Genomic DNA, 19,243 nt, shown 5'->3' with positions numbered 1-19,243 from the left:
ACCATAATTTACAGATTGTTTTATGCTTTTCAAATTTAAAACATTCGTTGCAAATCTCTTCTAGGAGCAATAGAAGCACTTTTAAGGTCTTGGAAAATTAGTCAAATTCCCAAAAATATAAACATGGAAATAAATAAATTTGAAAGCCTGAATAATAATTGTATATAATTTTTATCTTTCCTGATTACTCCTTTCGAGCATGAAACCTTAATTTATTGCTTTACATTACTTTATTAAACCTTAATTTATTAGATGATAAGGCCTAAGCTACACAGTTCATAACACTGATGTATATGAACGCAAAAGCAAATGTAGCGCCAAATCTTCGACTTTTCCAAGCTGAGCAAAAACTTGAAACTGAGGCCTTTAACCATCTTCCTTCAAGTTTTATACCCCATTTTTAAAAAAGGTGGTGAATTTGCTGCTCCAAAGACGTTGCCACCCAGAGCAAGGCCCCGGCTTGCTAGGCCCCGCACTTTGCAAATATATGCCTTAAAATCAAGATTTTTTAAAAATTGGTATATTAATACATGCATGCACACAATATGCAATAACTAAAGAAAGGAGGGGAGAACAAATGTCAAAGGAACTTTACACTGGAAATTTCACACAATTCAATCTTGAAATTTGTACATGATGGTAAGAAAAGTGTACATACTATAATATGCCTTTCTAAAACAATTTTTAGAAAAACAATAGTTAACAAACCTAATTTTTAAGAGGATATATTTGTCTGGAATAAGGCCCTCTTTTCCCAGAAAGCTACCTTTCCACCAATCATTGGATACTTGATTTTGTAAAAGAAGGGTATCGCCTTTCTTGAAGGAAAGTTCCCTCTGAGAACGTGCATTGAAGTCGAACTGCGCAACAGCTTCCATGACTTCAGTTTCTGAAACACAAAAAACACACATTAACACATAAAAGTAACTAATAATAAAACAATATAATATAAAAATCAGCTGATCTTTAAAAGACAAGACTTTTTGACAATATGTTTAAAAAGAAAATAGCTTCATTTTATTATTTAAATACTGCTGCACACATGCAATTTTTTTTTTTTAAATGCCCTTCATAGTTTGGTATGGCAATCCAAATGGCTATATTTTTAGAAATTCAATAATACAAGTATCCATTCTAGAACGGAGTCGGAGAAAAAATGACAGACTGCGGCTCCAGAAGTTTTGGAGCCTTTGACTCTGATTCCCATCTTTTTACACCAAAATCACCCTGACTCCGACTCTGCAAGTACTGGCAAAGTTGCGGACTTCAAGGGAAAATGAGCGACTCTAACACTTGAAATTTTAAGCCTTCAACTCCCAACTCCAACTCCTTTACCCCAAAATCAGTCAGACTCTGACTCTGTGTGACTATGAAAAACAATTTAATATTCATACTAGAACATTATATGTTTTCAAAATTTTTCACTTCAACAACCAATTAAAAACAAAGTTGTGTATTTGTATTTTCTGAGAAAACATTATTTGATGCAATATACATGCATTTGCATTAATTCATGCTCAGCTTCCTACAGAGAAGATTTGGTTATTTTTAAAGTATAAGTATTTCTAGTTCGTAACATTAATTAATTTCAGCAGCCAACAATGAATGAAATTAACGAAACCAGAAAATAAAGAAAAAGTTTCTCAATTATAATCTGTTTGTTTACTACTTGCTTTATGTGCCTTTTAAACAGATTAGAAATTATAATATAACAGAAAATTAAGAAAATATAAGTTTCAGCTAGGAAAATTTCTTTTCTAAGAATCAAAATAATTCAGAACTAAAAATAATGGGCAAAATAAAAATAAGGAAAATAAAACATACTGCCAAATAAATTGAAGGCTATTTCTTGTTCAGGAAATACAGCATCTGCAAATTATTACAATTTATTTTAGTAAAAGCAAAAGGTGCAAAACACTACAATGCTTCAAGCTTTAGGAATGAATATGTTAGTTAAGAAATGTTTGGTTCCTCTTTACAAAAAAAAAAGGTAGTTTTCTTAAAGTAAGCTGTTTGCCAGGTAAATTATTTTTAGTAAACATGATAAGAAAAGTATAAAATAAATTATGTGAAGTGCATTTAATGTAGTACAAATTCAAAAAAATAAAACCACATGACAAATTTCAACTAATTTACAAAATTAAAATCTTTCTGAAGTACTGTTCAAATTATTACAGCCTGTTGAAAACAAATATTTATATGCACAGAATATTAAAGAATAATGTATTTAAAGGGAAGGAACTTATTTAAAAAGAGAAAATGTTGTTTCAACTTATTTATTTTTATTATTTACTAGTGGTACCTGCACAGCTTTGCCTGTAATAGAAAAATTAAAAGGTCTTTTGGTTTGCCTCTATTTCATCATAAATTCTGTACAAAGAATTTATGGTGAATTTTCTAGCCAATTGGCTTGTACCCATGTTACGGTTCCATGTTATGATAATTTCGTATCTCGCCAATTGGCTTGTGCCCATGTTAAGGTTCCACGTTATGATAATTTCGTAATTTACTCGTCCATCTTATGATATTGTTGTTCTTAAAATTGGAATAGAAAAAGAACCACATCGAATTTTCGAGGTGCACACCTCCATGCTACAAACTAACTTTGTGCCAAATTTCATGAAAATCGGCCGAACAGTCTAGGTGCTACGCGTCACAGAGATCTAGACATCCTCCAGACAGAGAGACTTTCAGCTTTATTATTAGTAAAGATATATGAATATTTTATTGTGTTTAGTATTAATTTAAAAATAATAATAGAGTTTTGATACATAGGGTAAAATTTCATCCTCCTAAACTTAAAAATTACTTGGCAGATTTAATGAAACAAATGCTTTTCCTTTTTGAGGAAAAAAAATAACCAACTCTTGCAAATTTGCAAATGTCATAAACATGCATTTTATTTCAGATATCATTAGGGGAATTCAATTTCAGCTATGCCAATAAACAATAACGTCAATAAAAAATATTTACATGAGAAAAAATTCTCTTTATTACAAACATTTGTAGGTCAATTTTTATGAATTGTACAGCATTAATTTTTACTGTACAAAGAGTAAAAAACTAATCAAAGCTTATTGTATTTCACATTTTCCAAGCAATTGTAATATTTTTGCCCTAGTATTCATTAGGTTTTTTTTTTACATAGCTTTCCATATCAACTACTAGTTTGTAAGGGGAGTGAAAATGAAAAATCTGTAACATCCATAATGATGAGAAAAAAGCAACAAATCTTTCAAAATTACAAGAATAAACAAATTGAATAACATAAAGCAGTATGAAAAATATTAAGCAGAAATTAAAAGTTGTACAAAGTATTACATTTCATTTATTTGTAGTTTAATAAAAATTTGTGCATCTATTTTTTTGTAGTATGTATTTAGTTTTTTAATAAGTGCTAAATTGCTGCCTTATTAATTTATAAAAAGTGTAAAAATTACAATGAAATGAATTTAGTACACAATTATTCCAAAAAATTTGAATTTTTTGGTTGAATAAAGAGAGGCAATTTCATAAAAATGGTCAAGTGAGGGTTAAAAAATAAAAAATAAAGACAAACAGTAGTATTGACTTTAAAAAAAAAAGAGAACTAGAGAATCTTAGAATTTTTAAGAGGATATCTAGGGTTCAAGTTATACAACGAGTTAAATCAATGATTTTTTTAAAGAAATTAACTCATAAATCAGGATAAAAATCACCGATACCCCCTGCAATAAAGAAGGCAATTTACAAATTAAATAAAACAACAAAATAAAGCTTTTAACTTTGAAGGCATTGATTAGTTTCCTTTTCATATTAAAAGAAAAAATGATTTATTTTTTTAAAGTCATAATTCATTCATTTTAGTAACCAAAGAAATACATGTAAAAAAAAATCAAAGTTTGCACGCAAAAAAATATGATCCCATGTAATATAATTTACACTAATCAAAATAAAATCTGAACAAAAATAGCTATTAATTCTAAAGCATCAAGTATTTTCTTATTTGTAATAATTTTAACAACGAAAATAAAATATATTTATTCCTCAATTAAATATCTAAACATTACCATCTTCACTCTGAACTGTGTCCACCTCAGAATCATCTGTTATGTCTGATACAGGGTCTGGTGGTGAATCTCCCACATCACTAAGGTGATAAAATGTATTTTAATCAACAATAATAACAACATTTTAATGCAATAATAAACACAGGGAGAGGGTATTTTTCAGGAAAATGTTTCAGTATGAAAACATACAAATTAAGATATGAGTTAAAAAAATATAAACACAACAAAACTAGGATGTGACAAAACACAACAATATTGTTATCAGAATCCCTCTTTTGATTGGGGGAGAATTAATTGGCAGTCAATTAACTGTGAATTAATGAAATATTTTGTTATTAGCTTCATTAAAAAATGCAAACTCTCTGAAGCAAGACTGATTAAACTTTTTCTTTTTTGATTTTTAATAACTGAAAATAAAAGCATTTATCTAGAATTTTCCATTGTTCATAATTGAAAATAATTAATTTGTGCTATCAAGAAATCCACCATGGGAAGGTGAGAATTGCCCATAGTTCATAATTGAAAATAATTAATTTGTGCAATCAAGAAATCCACCATGGGATGGTGAAGTGCAGTATTTGTTTTCATTTGTTGCATTGCATTGTTTTATTTATTTACTTTTTTTTTTTTCAATTCAAAATGCCAATTATCTCAAAAAATGATTTCTGCAGATACTGCACGGCAGAAATGTTCTCACTATTTTGTAGCAAACTTTCACAAAGAGAGTTTTCTCTTAAGGAATAAGGGGGGGGGGCACTTTTCAGCACACACAATATATTAGCCACGAATAATGTTACATTTAGAGAAAATATATGTTTTGACCATCTTTTCTCATAGTGTGCTTTACAAAGAGCAAACAAACAAACAAAATTTAAAATGGCAGTACATTATTGATTTCTGTAAAAGCGTTTAATTTTGCAACCCATAATTTTCATGAAAATACAGATACCAGTGATTTTGTGAGCTGAAAATTTCATGAATTTTATCCATAAAACATATTTTGGAATTATATTTTAGCAATTGTGACAGGTTTGCAAAAATAAGTGTTTTTACAGTATACATATTTAAATTAAATAATAAAATCAATCATCATAGAATTGTTAAACTAAAGTAAAAATTATACATATTTGAAAAAAAAAAACTTACTTCTCATCTGGAACATTTGTACTGATATATTTTTCGTAAATAATTCCCCCATCATCAGGAAATATTTCTTCCTGATATATGATTATATTTTTAATGAGCTCATTTACTAAATTTTGATACTGCACTTGATCTTTGTCTTCAGGAATAGGTAAAAGGGTTGGACCAAAACAGATAGCCAAGTTGTATGGATCCATCATGTTTTCATCACTAAACTCGGACAAACTGAGAAAATAAAGAACAGGAATGAAATATTAAATTTGTTTACAACAATTTGATGCAAAATGAGTCGGTAAAAGATGGAGAAATCGTAAGAGATAAATATACACTGATGTCATACAGCTATACTTACTGATTTAGGAAAGCAAACAAATATCGCAATACAACAACAACTGTTCTCGGTAGATTATTCACAACTTCTCTAACTCGATAGATGAATTCTTTCTTTGATTCAACTTCTAAATCAAACATAAAATTTCAAATGTAAACAAAGAAAAACATAGATTTTTTTTTACATTGAATATTTGAAAAACTTATTTATAAGTTACAGGGGTAATTTACTGTTGTATAAAATAAGTGAAAATAATGCTTCTGAGCTGCTATTAATTGTTTTCTAACATGACATCTTTTTTGTTCTATAACTGCCAGATAGAAATAGCAATACGGAAAAAGTTAAAATCTATTAAGAATGCACAGATAAATTTGATCATTGATGATGTTAAACATAAAACAGTTCTAAGTTTTGTTTATTTTGGATCAACAATAAGTGCTTCAAATAACACTTCAGAAGAAACTCTAATTGTACGACAATAGTTCTGATTTTAGCATCTGGGTCATTTCACAGTATTTTGGACAAATTTGGAGCCCAGAACCTGACACTTTTCTTTTTGCCATAACTATTTAATTTACTGTCTGGTTAGCATATTTTATTTTGAGTTTTTCTTACCAACACACAAGCACAAATTAAAATGATGTGTTAATCAAACAGTAAATTAAATAGTTGTGGCAAAAAAAGTGTCAGGTTATGGGCTCTACATTTGTCCAAAATACCGTGAAATGGTCTATTTACCAAAAATGAAATTAATACCAATAGACATGAAATAAAATTTGTATAACAGTAATTAGGCCAGTGATAATGTATGGATGTGAAGCTCGGACACTGAACAAAAATATTGTGAACACATTTAATGCTTTATTAAAGAAAAAAACATACTTAGAAAAGATGGACAGTTCCAAACTCCATATCAATAGAGAATCAGAACAAATGATGCATTAAACATATTCATGAATGTAAAAACATAGAAAGTCAACAGTTGTCATGCAAGAGCCACATTGGAAGATTAGGCAAAGATTACAGAGTGAAAATAATCAATTGTAGAAAACTATTGGGTACTCACTATACAGTGAGAAAACCCATGAGCTAGACGGTTAGAGGATAGTCTGAATGATTTTTAAAATGTGAACACTTCCATGGGGAAGGAAAATTTTAAAACACTAAGCTATTCGGAAAACCAGCAGAGCAGACTATGGTCCATAAGGGCTGTAAAGCTAACAAAGGGCAAGAACTGACAAATCACTGCTATCTTGTGTCTAAAGGTAAACGCAGGCAATTAGCAAAATGATGGAAATCTCAAAACTACCTCTTGAGACAAACACATACATATGTATTGTATACGTGAATATGCATTAGAGCCTCGAAAATCCAAGGCAATTGGGGTTCACACCACCTTGGATTATTGAAAACTTGGACTATCTGCAAAATTCTCAGAGATTACAATTTTACAGTATTAGAACTACAAAATGTTATGTACATAATTTTTTCTTCTTTGCGCAAAGCAACGAAAAAATTGTAGTCAAAATATCTTCTCGCTCAAATTTGAACCAAATTTCCTATGAACTGATTTTTACAAGTTTCTCTTGATATCTTTGCATGTTTTTTCCAAAGCCATTGACAATGCTCCCCCCCCCCCCCCATAAAAGACGGGCCTGGTGCGTGGGCAACAAAAATTCCATTTAAGTTATCTTTAATTCTATTTGAACAAGCTTCATTCTGAAACATTTTTTGTTTTGACTAGTAAGTTGAATATTTTGCACCGCTTGGCAAGTACTGGCGGAAAAATCCTCTTTATCTGATCTAACAAAATAAATTTTTTAATAGTACAATATTACAATTTTCACATTAAACAGAACTTTTTTCTTTTTTTTTCAGATTTTAAGAAACATTTATTATTCAACTGGGCAAAATTGTTTGCACAGTAGATATTTTTCTTTTAGTCTAATAAATGTACATGGAACTTGATAATTCAAAAGAACTTAAAAGGTTTTGCAGCTTTTTCTCTTTTTCAACATCTAAAAAGAAGATATATGTGCAATTCAAACAGTAATGACACTCCCTGAAGAAACAAAAAGAACTGCATTCTTACTAGAGAGTTAAGAAATAAATCAAAATTTTCGATACCTCATATTAAATGAAGCCTCAATTTTTGAGGCTCTATTGCGTAACCTGTAAAAATATTAGACACATTTCTTTCACAACGAGAGAAAAATACTTACGAGATATGTCTACAAGTTGGTCAAAATAAAATATAGGAAATAGAGGTTCACGTAATTCTCTTAAATACAGTTTCAGAACACCTCCGACTGAGTTAATATCACTAGCATCTGAAACATCTGCCAATGGATCCTCGCCTACAAAAAAAAAGGTATTTTTTTCATCTTTTGCAAACATGTTATAAAGCATTTAAGCACAACAATAAATAATTATTGATAACTTACTTGCATTAGCAAAAAAACTTTTTAAATAGCTACATGCTGTTACAGTGAAAAGATAAAATGTTCATTATTTTATTGCATACAGTCGGACCCCAATTTAACAAATAAGAAATAGAAAGGATAATCAAGAAAAGAGGACAATTAACAAAGATCTTTGAGTTACAAATAATTTGTTTGAGGACAAAATTTGTGATTCTAAAGGATACTAATTTTGTGAGAATAATAAAAACAAATGGAGAGACAGAAGAATGTGCATTAGAAAGCAACAAGGAAGAAAATAGTGAATAAACTGCAGAATGAATTCTGAAATGAAGAAAATTCCCTCTAATTAATGATGATAATGCATGATGTTAGCCATAAGCCTACCCAATTTGCAAAACAATATGAACAAGAACAATTAAATAAACAAGCTTCTTAGAAAAGACTGAACAGAAGTCCATGAACTTGAAAGCGGCGAGTCATTCTGAACACGGTATGTAATCAACATAATTTTCTTAATTTGGCTGAAACTTTGAACACAGCTAAAATCAAAGCAGGCAATCAGAGAAACATTTAAACTATTTTTTTTATACAAGCCGTTAAATTCAATGATTAATATTCAATAACTAGAAAGTTGCCTATCAAAGTATGACGGATGAAAATTGATGCTACATTTGAACAAAGCCATTGCCTGTTTGGTGATATTTTGATAGTTGAAATTGTAACCGTAACTCCAGTGGATTAACCCTAGACTCCAGTAGGTAGCGTTCAATGTTGACCAATTTTTTGGTTCTTCATTCCCCTGAAATGACACAGTCGTACCAGCAAAACAGTTAAGTTACCAGACCGAGTTCAGCCTTGTCATAATAAAGTCTTACCTGCATGTTAAACATTACCAAAAGATATCAAATTACCATACCCTGGTGCGAGTTTCATTATTGAAACTCGCATTGATCATTGGCTATTATTTATATAAGGATTAAAAATTTTTACTCCTCAAACTTTAAAAATTTGCTTCATGTTTTAGTTAACTAAAACTACACAGAACTCCTTGCAAAGGTGAATAAATACTTAAAAATAAAAGTCTGCAAAACATGGAACCATAGGAGAATCATAATTGAAACATTTTATGTCCCCTTTTGCCTCCCCAATCACAAAAGTCATCACAAATCTTGAAGTCCCTTAACATGGTTATTACAGTAAAAACTATTATCTGGACATTGAAGCTGTTTTTAAATAATTTAAAAAGATAATTTTTAAATTTAAATACAGTATAACTTTAATTTAACAATACCTAGTTTAACGACTTCCTCAATTTAATAATACAGACTGTATTAAATGTCTATGCTCCACCATGTAATGATGTCCTTGATCAAACAATAACTTTTTCCAGTCCCTTGACAATAGTTAAATCGAGGTTATACTGTACATAAGAGACTTTGTCCATCATTTAATTTTAGCGCAAACATTCACAAATGGCATTGGTCTCCTTAATTTAAAGAAAAACTCAACAATTTACTAGCACAAAACAAAATTTAGTTGAATACGTTGCTTGTTGGTGGTAGAAATGTCTATGTGTGTAACAAAAAGAAATTTGATTGCGAAAATAAATAAATACAAACCTCGTTCAAAAGTTTCCCTGAAATTATTGATCTCCACCTGGGAGCCAGACACTCTAAATATGCCTTGATGGTGAAGACCTGCAACAATTCCATTTATATCATTTGTAAATTCAAGCAAAACTTTAACTTACAATGTGATATGAGATGAAAAGAAAAAGGAACAAGATTTTGCTTCATAAACATTATAGAAAATAAAACTAAAATTAAAGTTTTACAAACATTATTTTAAAAATTTCCTAGTAGGAGTTTAAAAAACTTTTATCAAAATATAACATAAACAGTTATATCTCTTATGCATTAATTATTACAGTCGAGTTTGCTTATAACAAGAGCGAAGGGACCGCGATATCTGCTCCTTATAACGGAGTGCTCGTAAAAAACGGGTTCAAGAAAAATCATAAAAATTTATGCATGCTTGCTTTGTTATTTTTATACTTCTATGCTTTACCAAAGAAGTTGGTCATTTAATTTGAACTGTCTAATTGTCTCTTTCTTGTTATTGTTTTCGAGGAACATGTTGTCCAAAAAACAGTCATTTGCATCCGTGTTTGATTTCCTGCACTTTAGAAGCCTAGTATGTTGAGTACTATTTGACTTCAAATCCTTTGTTGTTATGATGGTCGCTTCCATTTTCTCCCTCTGTCTTGATTTTCAGCCACAATATCCTAGGAAGTATATCTTGAAAATGATAACATTCTCTTCAGCAAATATAGAATTTTTAAATGCTGTCTTACTCCACGAATTTAAAAAAAAAAGGGCTGTGTCATCAATTTTTCTCATAATTTATGTCTTATCATCAACTTACAGATGAATTCAAAATGTTAAAGGAATTTTTTTCAAAAATAGAATAATCTTTTCTGAGGAAGAAATCAACAGGCATTTTGTGAATTACAAAAATATTGCTTGCTTTAAGCAGGGTTTGCTCGTTAAAAGAGAGTTTTGTTTGCATAGACTTCACGTTGCAGCAACGAAAACTTTCTGATTACCTCCCTAAATCCAAGTTCTCATTAAAACAGGGCTCGCAATAAGCGAATTCGACTGTAATAGCTACTAACAATATTCAATGTTATTTAACCAGCATGTAAAAAGTTGCTTTAGCAAAAGTAGCATTTTATTTTCATGGCATCATTGATGTATTCTTTTGTAAAAACAATACATCATTTAGAATGAAAAATGAAGACATGTTTCAGGCTTACGAAGAATCAGCTGGGTGTAGTAAAGCTGGAACACACCAGCAGGGCATGCCCATGCTTTTCTACTGAACAGAACACAAAACCAGAACATTATTTCAAATAATAGTTAAGTTTTAATTTATTTGTAAAAACTTATTGGAATGGTCAAATCTGAATAAAAATTTTCTAAAATTTTAGAGAAATGTATAGTGAACTGGTGATAATTTATATCAATATTAGAAGATCAATACAAAATACTAATTAAATATGTTAACCTACATTGCTTTATTTTTATATCTTACATTACATTGTATGCTATACCCTTTATATTATTGTAAAACATACCACAATTTCATATTATTTCGGAAATATATTAGCTCCTTCTCTGGTAGATTTGTTTTTTCATCTGGAAGTATCAGCCCAAAAAATGGATAACCTTTATTTCAACAATATTTATATATTTTTTTCGCTAACTTTTCTTTTAAATGTAGTAAAAGCAGCAATGACTACAAATGGCAGAGACAGGAAAATTAGCTGTTCAAAGAAAACTTCGCCTCACAGATTATTATGACACAATCAAATACAATTTAAATTTATGGTAGGATGCATTAAAATGTTTTCTTTGTCAGTTTTGTGAGAGGGAGAGGAAGAAGAGAAACAAAAAAAAGGAAGGGGAAGGGGAGATCAAGGCTACCCACCTAGGGGTGGTCATGGCGTAGGCTGCGCCATTAAAATTTTTAAGGGGGGTGTACCCTTGCTCTTTCGGGGGTGAGAACCCCTGGGGGAGATAAAAGAATAAGAAAGAGATCAGATTTCCCAGATTATTAAAATAGGAGAAAATAATTCTGGTGAACAAACGGAACACTATCTCCATCACATAAGGTACAAAACTAGAAATTTGATCTATGCAGGAATAGCATAAAAAGGAAAAATAAATTCTCAAAGGGTTAAAATTTTCAATGTTATAAAGTTTTATTAAGAAGATAAGAGTCCCAGGAGAATTAACTTACCATATAAATTTATCACCCGTATGCAGCTACGTATAATTAAAGGAATTTCTTGATTTGTAGCCTGAAAAATTAAGAGACAAATAGGTAAAATGCTTGCTATAAAGGAGAACATTGATTAGCAAATATGTGTAGTAAATAGTATTTGAAAAACAATGAAAAATTAATAAGTATAAAACTTGTGTGAAAAACAAATATTGAAAATATTCAAGACCACAGTAATGTACAAATAACGTATCATGACAATGTGAGATTTATTCTTTTTCAAACAGGGAACAACTAAGTTAATTTAGATTTTGGTAGTAGTTCTAAACTTCTCTTCTTTTGTTCATGATAAAAGTATTCTATGATGAAGAAAATTCTGAAGACAAACTTTTTTTTAAATAAAAAAAAGAACATGCCAAAAAAAAAAAAAAAAATTAAGCAAATAAAATAGTCAGTAATTGGAATCATTAAAGAACTTTCCACTTAAGAAATAAAGCTCAATTTCAACAAAAAGTGTGCCAAAATAATAAACAGAATAAGTAGAAAATATAAAACACACTGGATGAATTGCGACAATTGTCTGAGAAATAACATTAAAAAAATTTATTTCACTTAATACTTTTTTTTTCATCATTAACCCCTTAACAATCTAATAATTTTCAAGAAAAGGGTCATAAAAGTGTCTATTTTTTTATTTAAGAAAATTATATAAAAATAAGTATATGAACAACATGTGCATTCAATTTTTCATTTTCATTATTTTTTAGATTGAAATTTTAAAAAAAATTTAAAATTTTATGAAAAGTCAACAAGCAGCAGCGAAAATTTAAGAAATACGTCTTTTAAAAATTAAAAAAGAATTTTATTAATCTTTTGTGTAATATACGAAAAGATAAGTAAATTTTTCTAGTATGGTAAATTTCAAAGCATGAGGTACAGAGGCCAACGTCACAATCTGAACAGTAGAGTACAAAAATTCCTTCCTGCATCTCTGCAATTACATTTAAAATCCGCAATTACCTTTAAAATTGACTGGTGCTGCCATCTAGTGTATAAAAAGAGAAACAAAATGTATTCCGGGCAAAAGAAATGAATTGATTTTAATTGTTTCGTCTCGGTAATATTGCACACCCCAGCACGGCAATATTAAGACATAGTATGTCTACTTAAGTGAAAGTTAATAATCATAATTTTTTCATATTAGATAACCTTTAGATTTTTGCATGTTTAATGTCACTGTTCCTTAACGAACACTAGAATCAGACATAAGTAGTCTTGGAATAGTAAACAGCACGTGTGGTGGGCGTTGCCCATGACGTCACTACTTCCGGAAAAACCCCCGACGTTGATCCTTCTAGAACAAATGACGTCACTTGCACACGCTTTGGGCTTGACTACTGAATTTCACCGATCAAGTAGTATGGGAGTGATAATATGCTAACGAGATTGGGGATATAAGAGATTGGGGATATAAGCGGTGGCTGTTATCAGTTGATCTCACTCTCACTTCTTACACAGCCTCGACGAGTTGTCTTAGATCAGGCAAGCCAACTTGCTAATTGTTCAGCAAGTTTCGGCTGTTGGTCTATGTTTAATTGAAGTAAAATGTTGGTTGTCCTTTGAAGACTTTGTTCCTTCAACAAAAGTCGGGTCAATTAGGAATTAAACTAACTTAGTTGTCTAGGTCAATGGGATAATTGCAATAATGTTATATTTTCTTATTTACTTTTATAAAAGCCATACATTATATTTTTATCTCGTAATAAACTAATTGATGTTTACTAAACTTTTTGTTTTCAGTCATATTGATTCACGAACTCGAATTTCACACTCTACTAAATGCATCATGTTGTTTGGTAAGATTTAATTTCAATCATACCTTAATATCCAACACAATATCAGGGGCGGGAGAAATGAAGATCGAAACCCCAGCCTGGCATGTTCACGGGAGCAAGAGGGAAGGGGTTAAGTAATGAGTAGTAGTTTTCTCTTTGAATATGAAAATATAATACAAATTAAATGTAAAGTTAATTCGTCTGAATTTTCCCCACATTTCACTCATTCACTAATTCTTTCCTTCTATTTTGTTCCTTTACAAAAAATTTCAAAAAAACAGAAAACTTTCATGGGATTCCATACTATCTTGAACTATTTGTTAATAGTATTTCATTACTGTTTGTTGAACATATTTTTAAACATAACACTTATTTCAACAATGGAGACACTTAAACTTATTAATAATAAATAGAAAAGACGCACTTCCAAATATTCTTCCAGACTGCCTCCAAACAACTTTGGTTGTCCCACTAGCGGCGTTCGCCCAATCCTTTTCTTCCTTAGCCTCTGCGGTAAATTGTGAGGACGAGCGGCAATATGAGGAGAGGCACCTCCAGGCAACACTGGTTCTTCTCCTTCTATTCCCAGACCCCGTCTGATGAGATCGGATTTGGCTTGAAGACGGGAAATTAAGTTGTTCGTCATGATATATTCGGAAAATTTCTGAAAGAAACAATAATGATGGAAATTAAAACAGCATACCTCTACAAGTGATTAAATAAGTAAGGAAAAAGTATTGAGAATGAGTGTTTAAGTATAAATAGTACTGAGAATGAGTTGAAAATGTAAATACTCAAAAAAGATTTAAACACTTCAACTATACTTGATTGCAAGCTTACTTGACAATGGAGAAATAAGCTGGGACCAAGCAAAGGAACTACTTCCTAATGCCTTGTCCGATGTTTGGGTGAAATTACACTCTTCACTTTAGAAATCGGATTAGTTAGTTAAACCCATGCATACATAACTTTTTTTTTTTTTTGTCAGCATTTCTGTTAATCGTTAAATATTTTCAATTTCACCGGCTAATCAATGCTGAGCTTTTCATCCATTTGAATCAAACGCGCCAGCCAATAGCAGCTCATAGACAGGTGGCAATCCCTCTTATTCGCAAAGTAGGTAAGGTAGGTAGCTAGTAAGTGTGACATTTAATATGTTAACTCGGTTTTTCTTCCACATGTCATGATGTCATTGTCAACTTAAGTTGAAAATAAACTTGCAAGCAAGTATACAAGGCTTGATATTTATTTCGGAAAAGCTAAATTTACAAAAGCAACTTTAATATAAATAGCAGATGTAAGCTTCCAACAAATCAAAGTACTGAGATAAAAATGTAAAGAGAGTAGAATTTAGATTTATTACTTCATGGTTATCTAAAAAATAACTTGATAATGCTTTATGATATAAACAACATCCAGCATTCTAATCAACCTACAATTCATGAAATTTTATACAAGACATAACAAAGTGTCAGTACAATTTAAGAAGTACAGAATATTCATTAAAACTTTTCTGTATTTTTCCCAAAAGAAATAAGCTTAGAAATACTCTCACATTTAAATAAAAATCTTCAGTTTCTTGTTTATCAGCTCTGCGTTTTAAGGCAACAGTTTCTGGCTGCTTTAAACTGGTTCTATTAGCAGCATCTTCTTCAAATAACAAAGTACAATCAAAATCTTTTGTGCTTAACATTTCCAATAATGTTTTTTCTGCAGTTTCTAAAGTTTTCCAAACCTAAAAAAAGTATTAAGGAAAAAAATTGTTATTTTAAAATCAAGTTTAAAAAAAAATCAATGAAATGACTAAATATAAAAGCATTAATGAAAATGTTCAATATGCATTAAACTTTACTTATTAAAACTCATAATAAAACATTTAAACATTTTTGTGGGAAAAAATAGCAAGAATCTCTTTATAGTAAACTAGCGGTACCCGCACGGCTTTGCCCGTACTGGAAAACTAAAAGGTCATTTGGTTCACCTGTATATTTACAAATAATGGATGATGAATTTCCCCCCAATTTGCTATGGCTTTTTGCTCACCCATGTTACAGTTCAAGGTTATGATAATTTGGTAATTTACTTGTCCACGTTATGATAATTTGCTCGGTAAAATGCACTTAAAATTCGAATAGAAAAGGAACAAAATCGAATTTTCGAAAAATCACTTTGAAATGCACATTCCCAAGCTATAAACTAATTTTGTGCCAAATTTCATGAAAATCTGCCGAACGGTTTAGGTGCTGTGTGCGTCACAGACCTTCAGAGAGACAGACTTTGAGTTTTATTATTAGTAAAGATTGAAGCTGTTATGCCGTGCATTTGAGAAAGAAAGAAAGTTGTTGGTTATCACGTTTCTTACTACTCAGAGATAAATTACCTGAATTTTCTCTGTCCCCTGTTTGATTTCTTCCTAATAAACGAGCACATTGAGTTGTCATCAAAAAGATGTGTCAACAAATGGATGCCTCAGTTGCCAAATTAATAACACTCCACTTTAAAAAAAATCATCCTTTCTGCTTTAATAGTGCTTAATCAATGCTTAGCATGTGAATTTATATTAAAATTTTGATTCAGTACATTTCTGACCATGTGATGGCAGAAAATGTAACACAAGGGCCTATTTACTCCTATGGATAATGCCATCTTCTTCGTAACTTTTCTCGACTTTTTGTTTTATGGAGTTAATCGATTTGGTAAGTGAGGCATCCAAACATGTCTTTTTAATTAAGTACTTTAAACAGTGTAGCATTTTATTTTGGTCAATAATTGTTAATTATTGCTTTTCGATATTTTGTTATACAAGTTCCACCATGTGATTTTATTATGGATTGGTTAGCCTGTATATTTACAAATAATGGATGATGAATTTCTCTCCAATTTGCTATGTGAAATGACTCTCCCATGTTATGGTTTCACATCATGATAATTCCGTAATTTATTTCATTTTGTGATAATTTGCTCCATAAAATTTTCTTAAAATTGGAATAGAAAAAGAACAAAATGGAATTTTCAAAAAATCGCTTGAGGTGCACACCCCTATACTACAAACTAACTTTGTGCCAAATTTCATGAAAACCGGCCGAACAGTCTAGGCGCTATGCGCGTCACAGACATCCAGATAGACAGAGATCCAGATAGACTTTCAGCTATATTATTAGTAAAGAAGAAAAAAGTGAGGTTTCTAAGAAATTCTGGAAGGAAGTCTGTGGCAGACCTGCATTCAGGAGACCCCGTAGCACCTACAGCCTTGAAATTTTGTACAAAATTACTCCGAGTTCCCGGGGTGTGCACCTGGGGTTTTATGTTTTAAAATTCGAATTAGTTTTTTTGTAATTAATTTTTTTAAGCTCAAAAATCATGTAAATTGCCTATTATTGCCTATTAAAGGAATGAAAAATTACTTCCACATATTAATATTATATATCGTTGGAAAGGGTAGATTTTTCCACATTCTACATAATTTATTTCAATGCTTTAACTTAAATATGGGGGTAGTTATTTGAATTTTTAGCTCAAACTGTTTTAGGCTTAGATAAAATTTAGGCACTGCTTACTTAATTAAATCTATCAGTAAAAGCAAAGGAATTGTCCCACAGTTTTCTTTTTGACACCACTGGAAAGAGCGGATTTTTTACTCCAGAACTAACTTGACCTATGGTCGAAAAACTAAGATTCTATCTCCAAAGGAAAAAAAGTTACAAGCCATAAATAAAATTATTGATGATTTATTTGGCGTTGCCATAGTTATGTCTTTTCGATTCGCATGTTTCTTCTTTCTTATTCACAAACTTTAAGGGTTTCCATTTTAACGGAAAATCTTAGGCTCAACTCAATTCAATTCATTCATATATTACTAGCAACCATGAATATGAAAGCGACTTTTCAAACGTACAAAACTTCAGTTTTCCAATGTTCAGAAGCCCCTTAGCCCTTACGGCTCTGTAAGTTGTTACAAGTTATTTTGAAACCTGGGGAAGAGGTGCTTTTTGTTCCAAAGGGAGCTCATAATGCGTTTTCAATCTATTTCATTCTAATTGACGATTTAAATCTTTGCGAATCAAATTAAGATTGCGAAGCAGCCTTCAGGGGTTGGTGAGCGTTGGCGAGCAGGGGGCAGAGCCCCCTAGTATATCTATATCAGTTTAATTATTATTGCACACTGCATTTCTTGCATAAGTATTTAATGTTTCCTCCCTCAGTTTCAAAACACAAATGCAGATAACGCAGAGATACGTCATGGAGAATGTATCTTATTCTAAAATATTTGTACGTTGAAACAAAAATAAAATTCGTTTAAAAAAAAACAACTAGCACTTAATGAGCAAGTTAATGAGACCAAAGCAGATTTAACCACATTTTTAGGAGGCAAAAATCTATCATTTCACTTTTTGTAAATATTCAATAATGAAATAGGAGCTCAAGAAGAGCATTTTGAACATTTAAACAACAAATTCAAACAAAGAAACAGGAAACTAGGAGTTGCAAAATGTAAGATTAATAAATAACAATTTTTTGGACTGAAATGCACTAGTCTAACCTGACACATCATTTATTTAGAAAGAACTTGCATTATCATTTAACTCTTTCATAAAAATAATCTTCGAGTTTAATTGTTTCGAGTTAATCTAAAATTAGTGTACCTCTTCACTTTCAGTCTTGAGTGACGTAAGGCGATTATTGACTAATTTAAATCTTTGTTCCAATTCATCTTGAATAGGTTTCTCTACTGTGATTTGGGTGACCTGAAATGAAAGCAAATTCCTTAATATAAAAGAAACATAGAAATAAACAAAATGCTTCACATAAATAAACAATAAAGAACTTCAAACTCGAAGAAATCTAGAAAAACTCCTTAACAGCAGAAAAGTATGTTTAAAGTGCATAAATATAGTGCAGCTCTGGTTAGTTGAGCTGTGACCTTGACTATGTTTACCTGTTTTAGGGGAGTTTAGTGAAAAATAGACGTGTTATTGGCTTGGATTTTAGTTGGAATAGTTTTGAATAACTACTAAGAAAGTTTCTCAACTCAACTTAGCACCAGTTACCCCTCCCTATTTACCAAAACAGAGGTAAACATTGTCAGAGTCAGAGCTCAACTTCTCAGAGCCTCACAATATTTCTTTTTAGATTTAAAAAAGGATAACAAGAGAGTTAAATATGCAGCTTCTGCAGCCGACTTTAAATTTTACAAAATGTATATTACTACAAATAAATGCAGATACAAGAGCAATGAGCAGCAACAAGTACAGGGTCCAACTATACCGTAAATAATTAATTTACTAGCAGCTAGCAGGATGGCTAGAACACTGGGTAGGTGTACATCTCTGTTTCCCGAAGTACATTGGCGGTGCACTTCGGGAGAAATGCGCAGAGAACAAATCTGGAGATTTAGCAGCTATGATATAGTAACAACATTAGAAGAAAATTTTGAAATTGGATAAGAAAAAAAGCTAGATTTAACCCCCCCCCCCTTCTTTCTTATGTTTTGGTATGTACATGTTTAGCATAATATCTGGTTAATTATTCTTTGAGATCTTCATTTAAGATTCAATGTGATTGTTGTGCAGTGTGGATAACAGCTGCTATTTGAAATGGTTCACCATGAGATGGGGTAACTTTGAGACAGTGGTAATTTTTAGTTTACAATGTTCTCTGTGGGAAACCCTGCTTTGGTTC

General features: G+C 30.9%; 1 protein-coding gene across 3 annotated transcripts in view; it reads right to left on the bottom strand.

The window, feature by feature from the left end:
- LOC129229624 (SLIT-ROBO Rho GTPase-activating protein 1-like) overlaps positions 1-19,243 on the bottom strand; it is a 310,372-nt gene that overhangs the window by 4,376 nt on the left and 286,753 nt on the right. For all 3 annotated transcript variants that reach the window (XM_054863973.1, XM_054863974.1, XM_054863975.1), the window contains exons 8-18: positions 18,208-18,309; positions 15,120-15,299; positions 13,989-14,228; positions 11,748-11,808; positions 9,566-9,643; positions 7,746-7,880; positions 5,545-5,650; positions 5,196-5,417; positions 4,050-4,129; positions 1,825-1,869; positions 709-889 (exon numbers count right to left, since the gene is read on the bottom strand). In XM_054863973.1, the coding sequence (XP_054719948.1) occupies positions 709-889; positions 1,825-1,869; positions 4,050-4,129; positions 5,196-5,417; positions 5,545-5,650; positions 7,746-7,880; positions 9,566-9,643; positions 11,748-11,808; positions 13,989-14,228; positions 15,120-15,299; positions 18,208-18,309 (1,430 nt within the window). The remainder of the gene's footprint in view (positions 1-708; positions 890-1,824; positions 1,870-4,049; positions 4,130-5,195; positions 5,418-5,544; positions 5,651-7,745; positions 7,881-9,565; positions 9,644-11,747; positions 11,809-13,988; positions 14,229-15,119; positions 15,300-18,207; positions 18,310-19,243) is intronic.

This window comes from Uloborus diversus, chromosome 9 (genome assembly GCF_026930045.1).
Source record: "Uloborus diversus isolate 005 chromosome 9, Udiv.v.3.1, whole genome shotgun sequence".
NCBI lineage: Eukaryota > Metazoa > Arthropoda > Arachnida > Araneae > Uloboridae > Uloborus > Uloborus diversus.
Note: the sequence above shows the minus strand (reverse complement) of the source record. Positions and strands in the feature narration are given on the sequence as shown.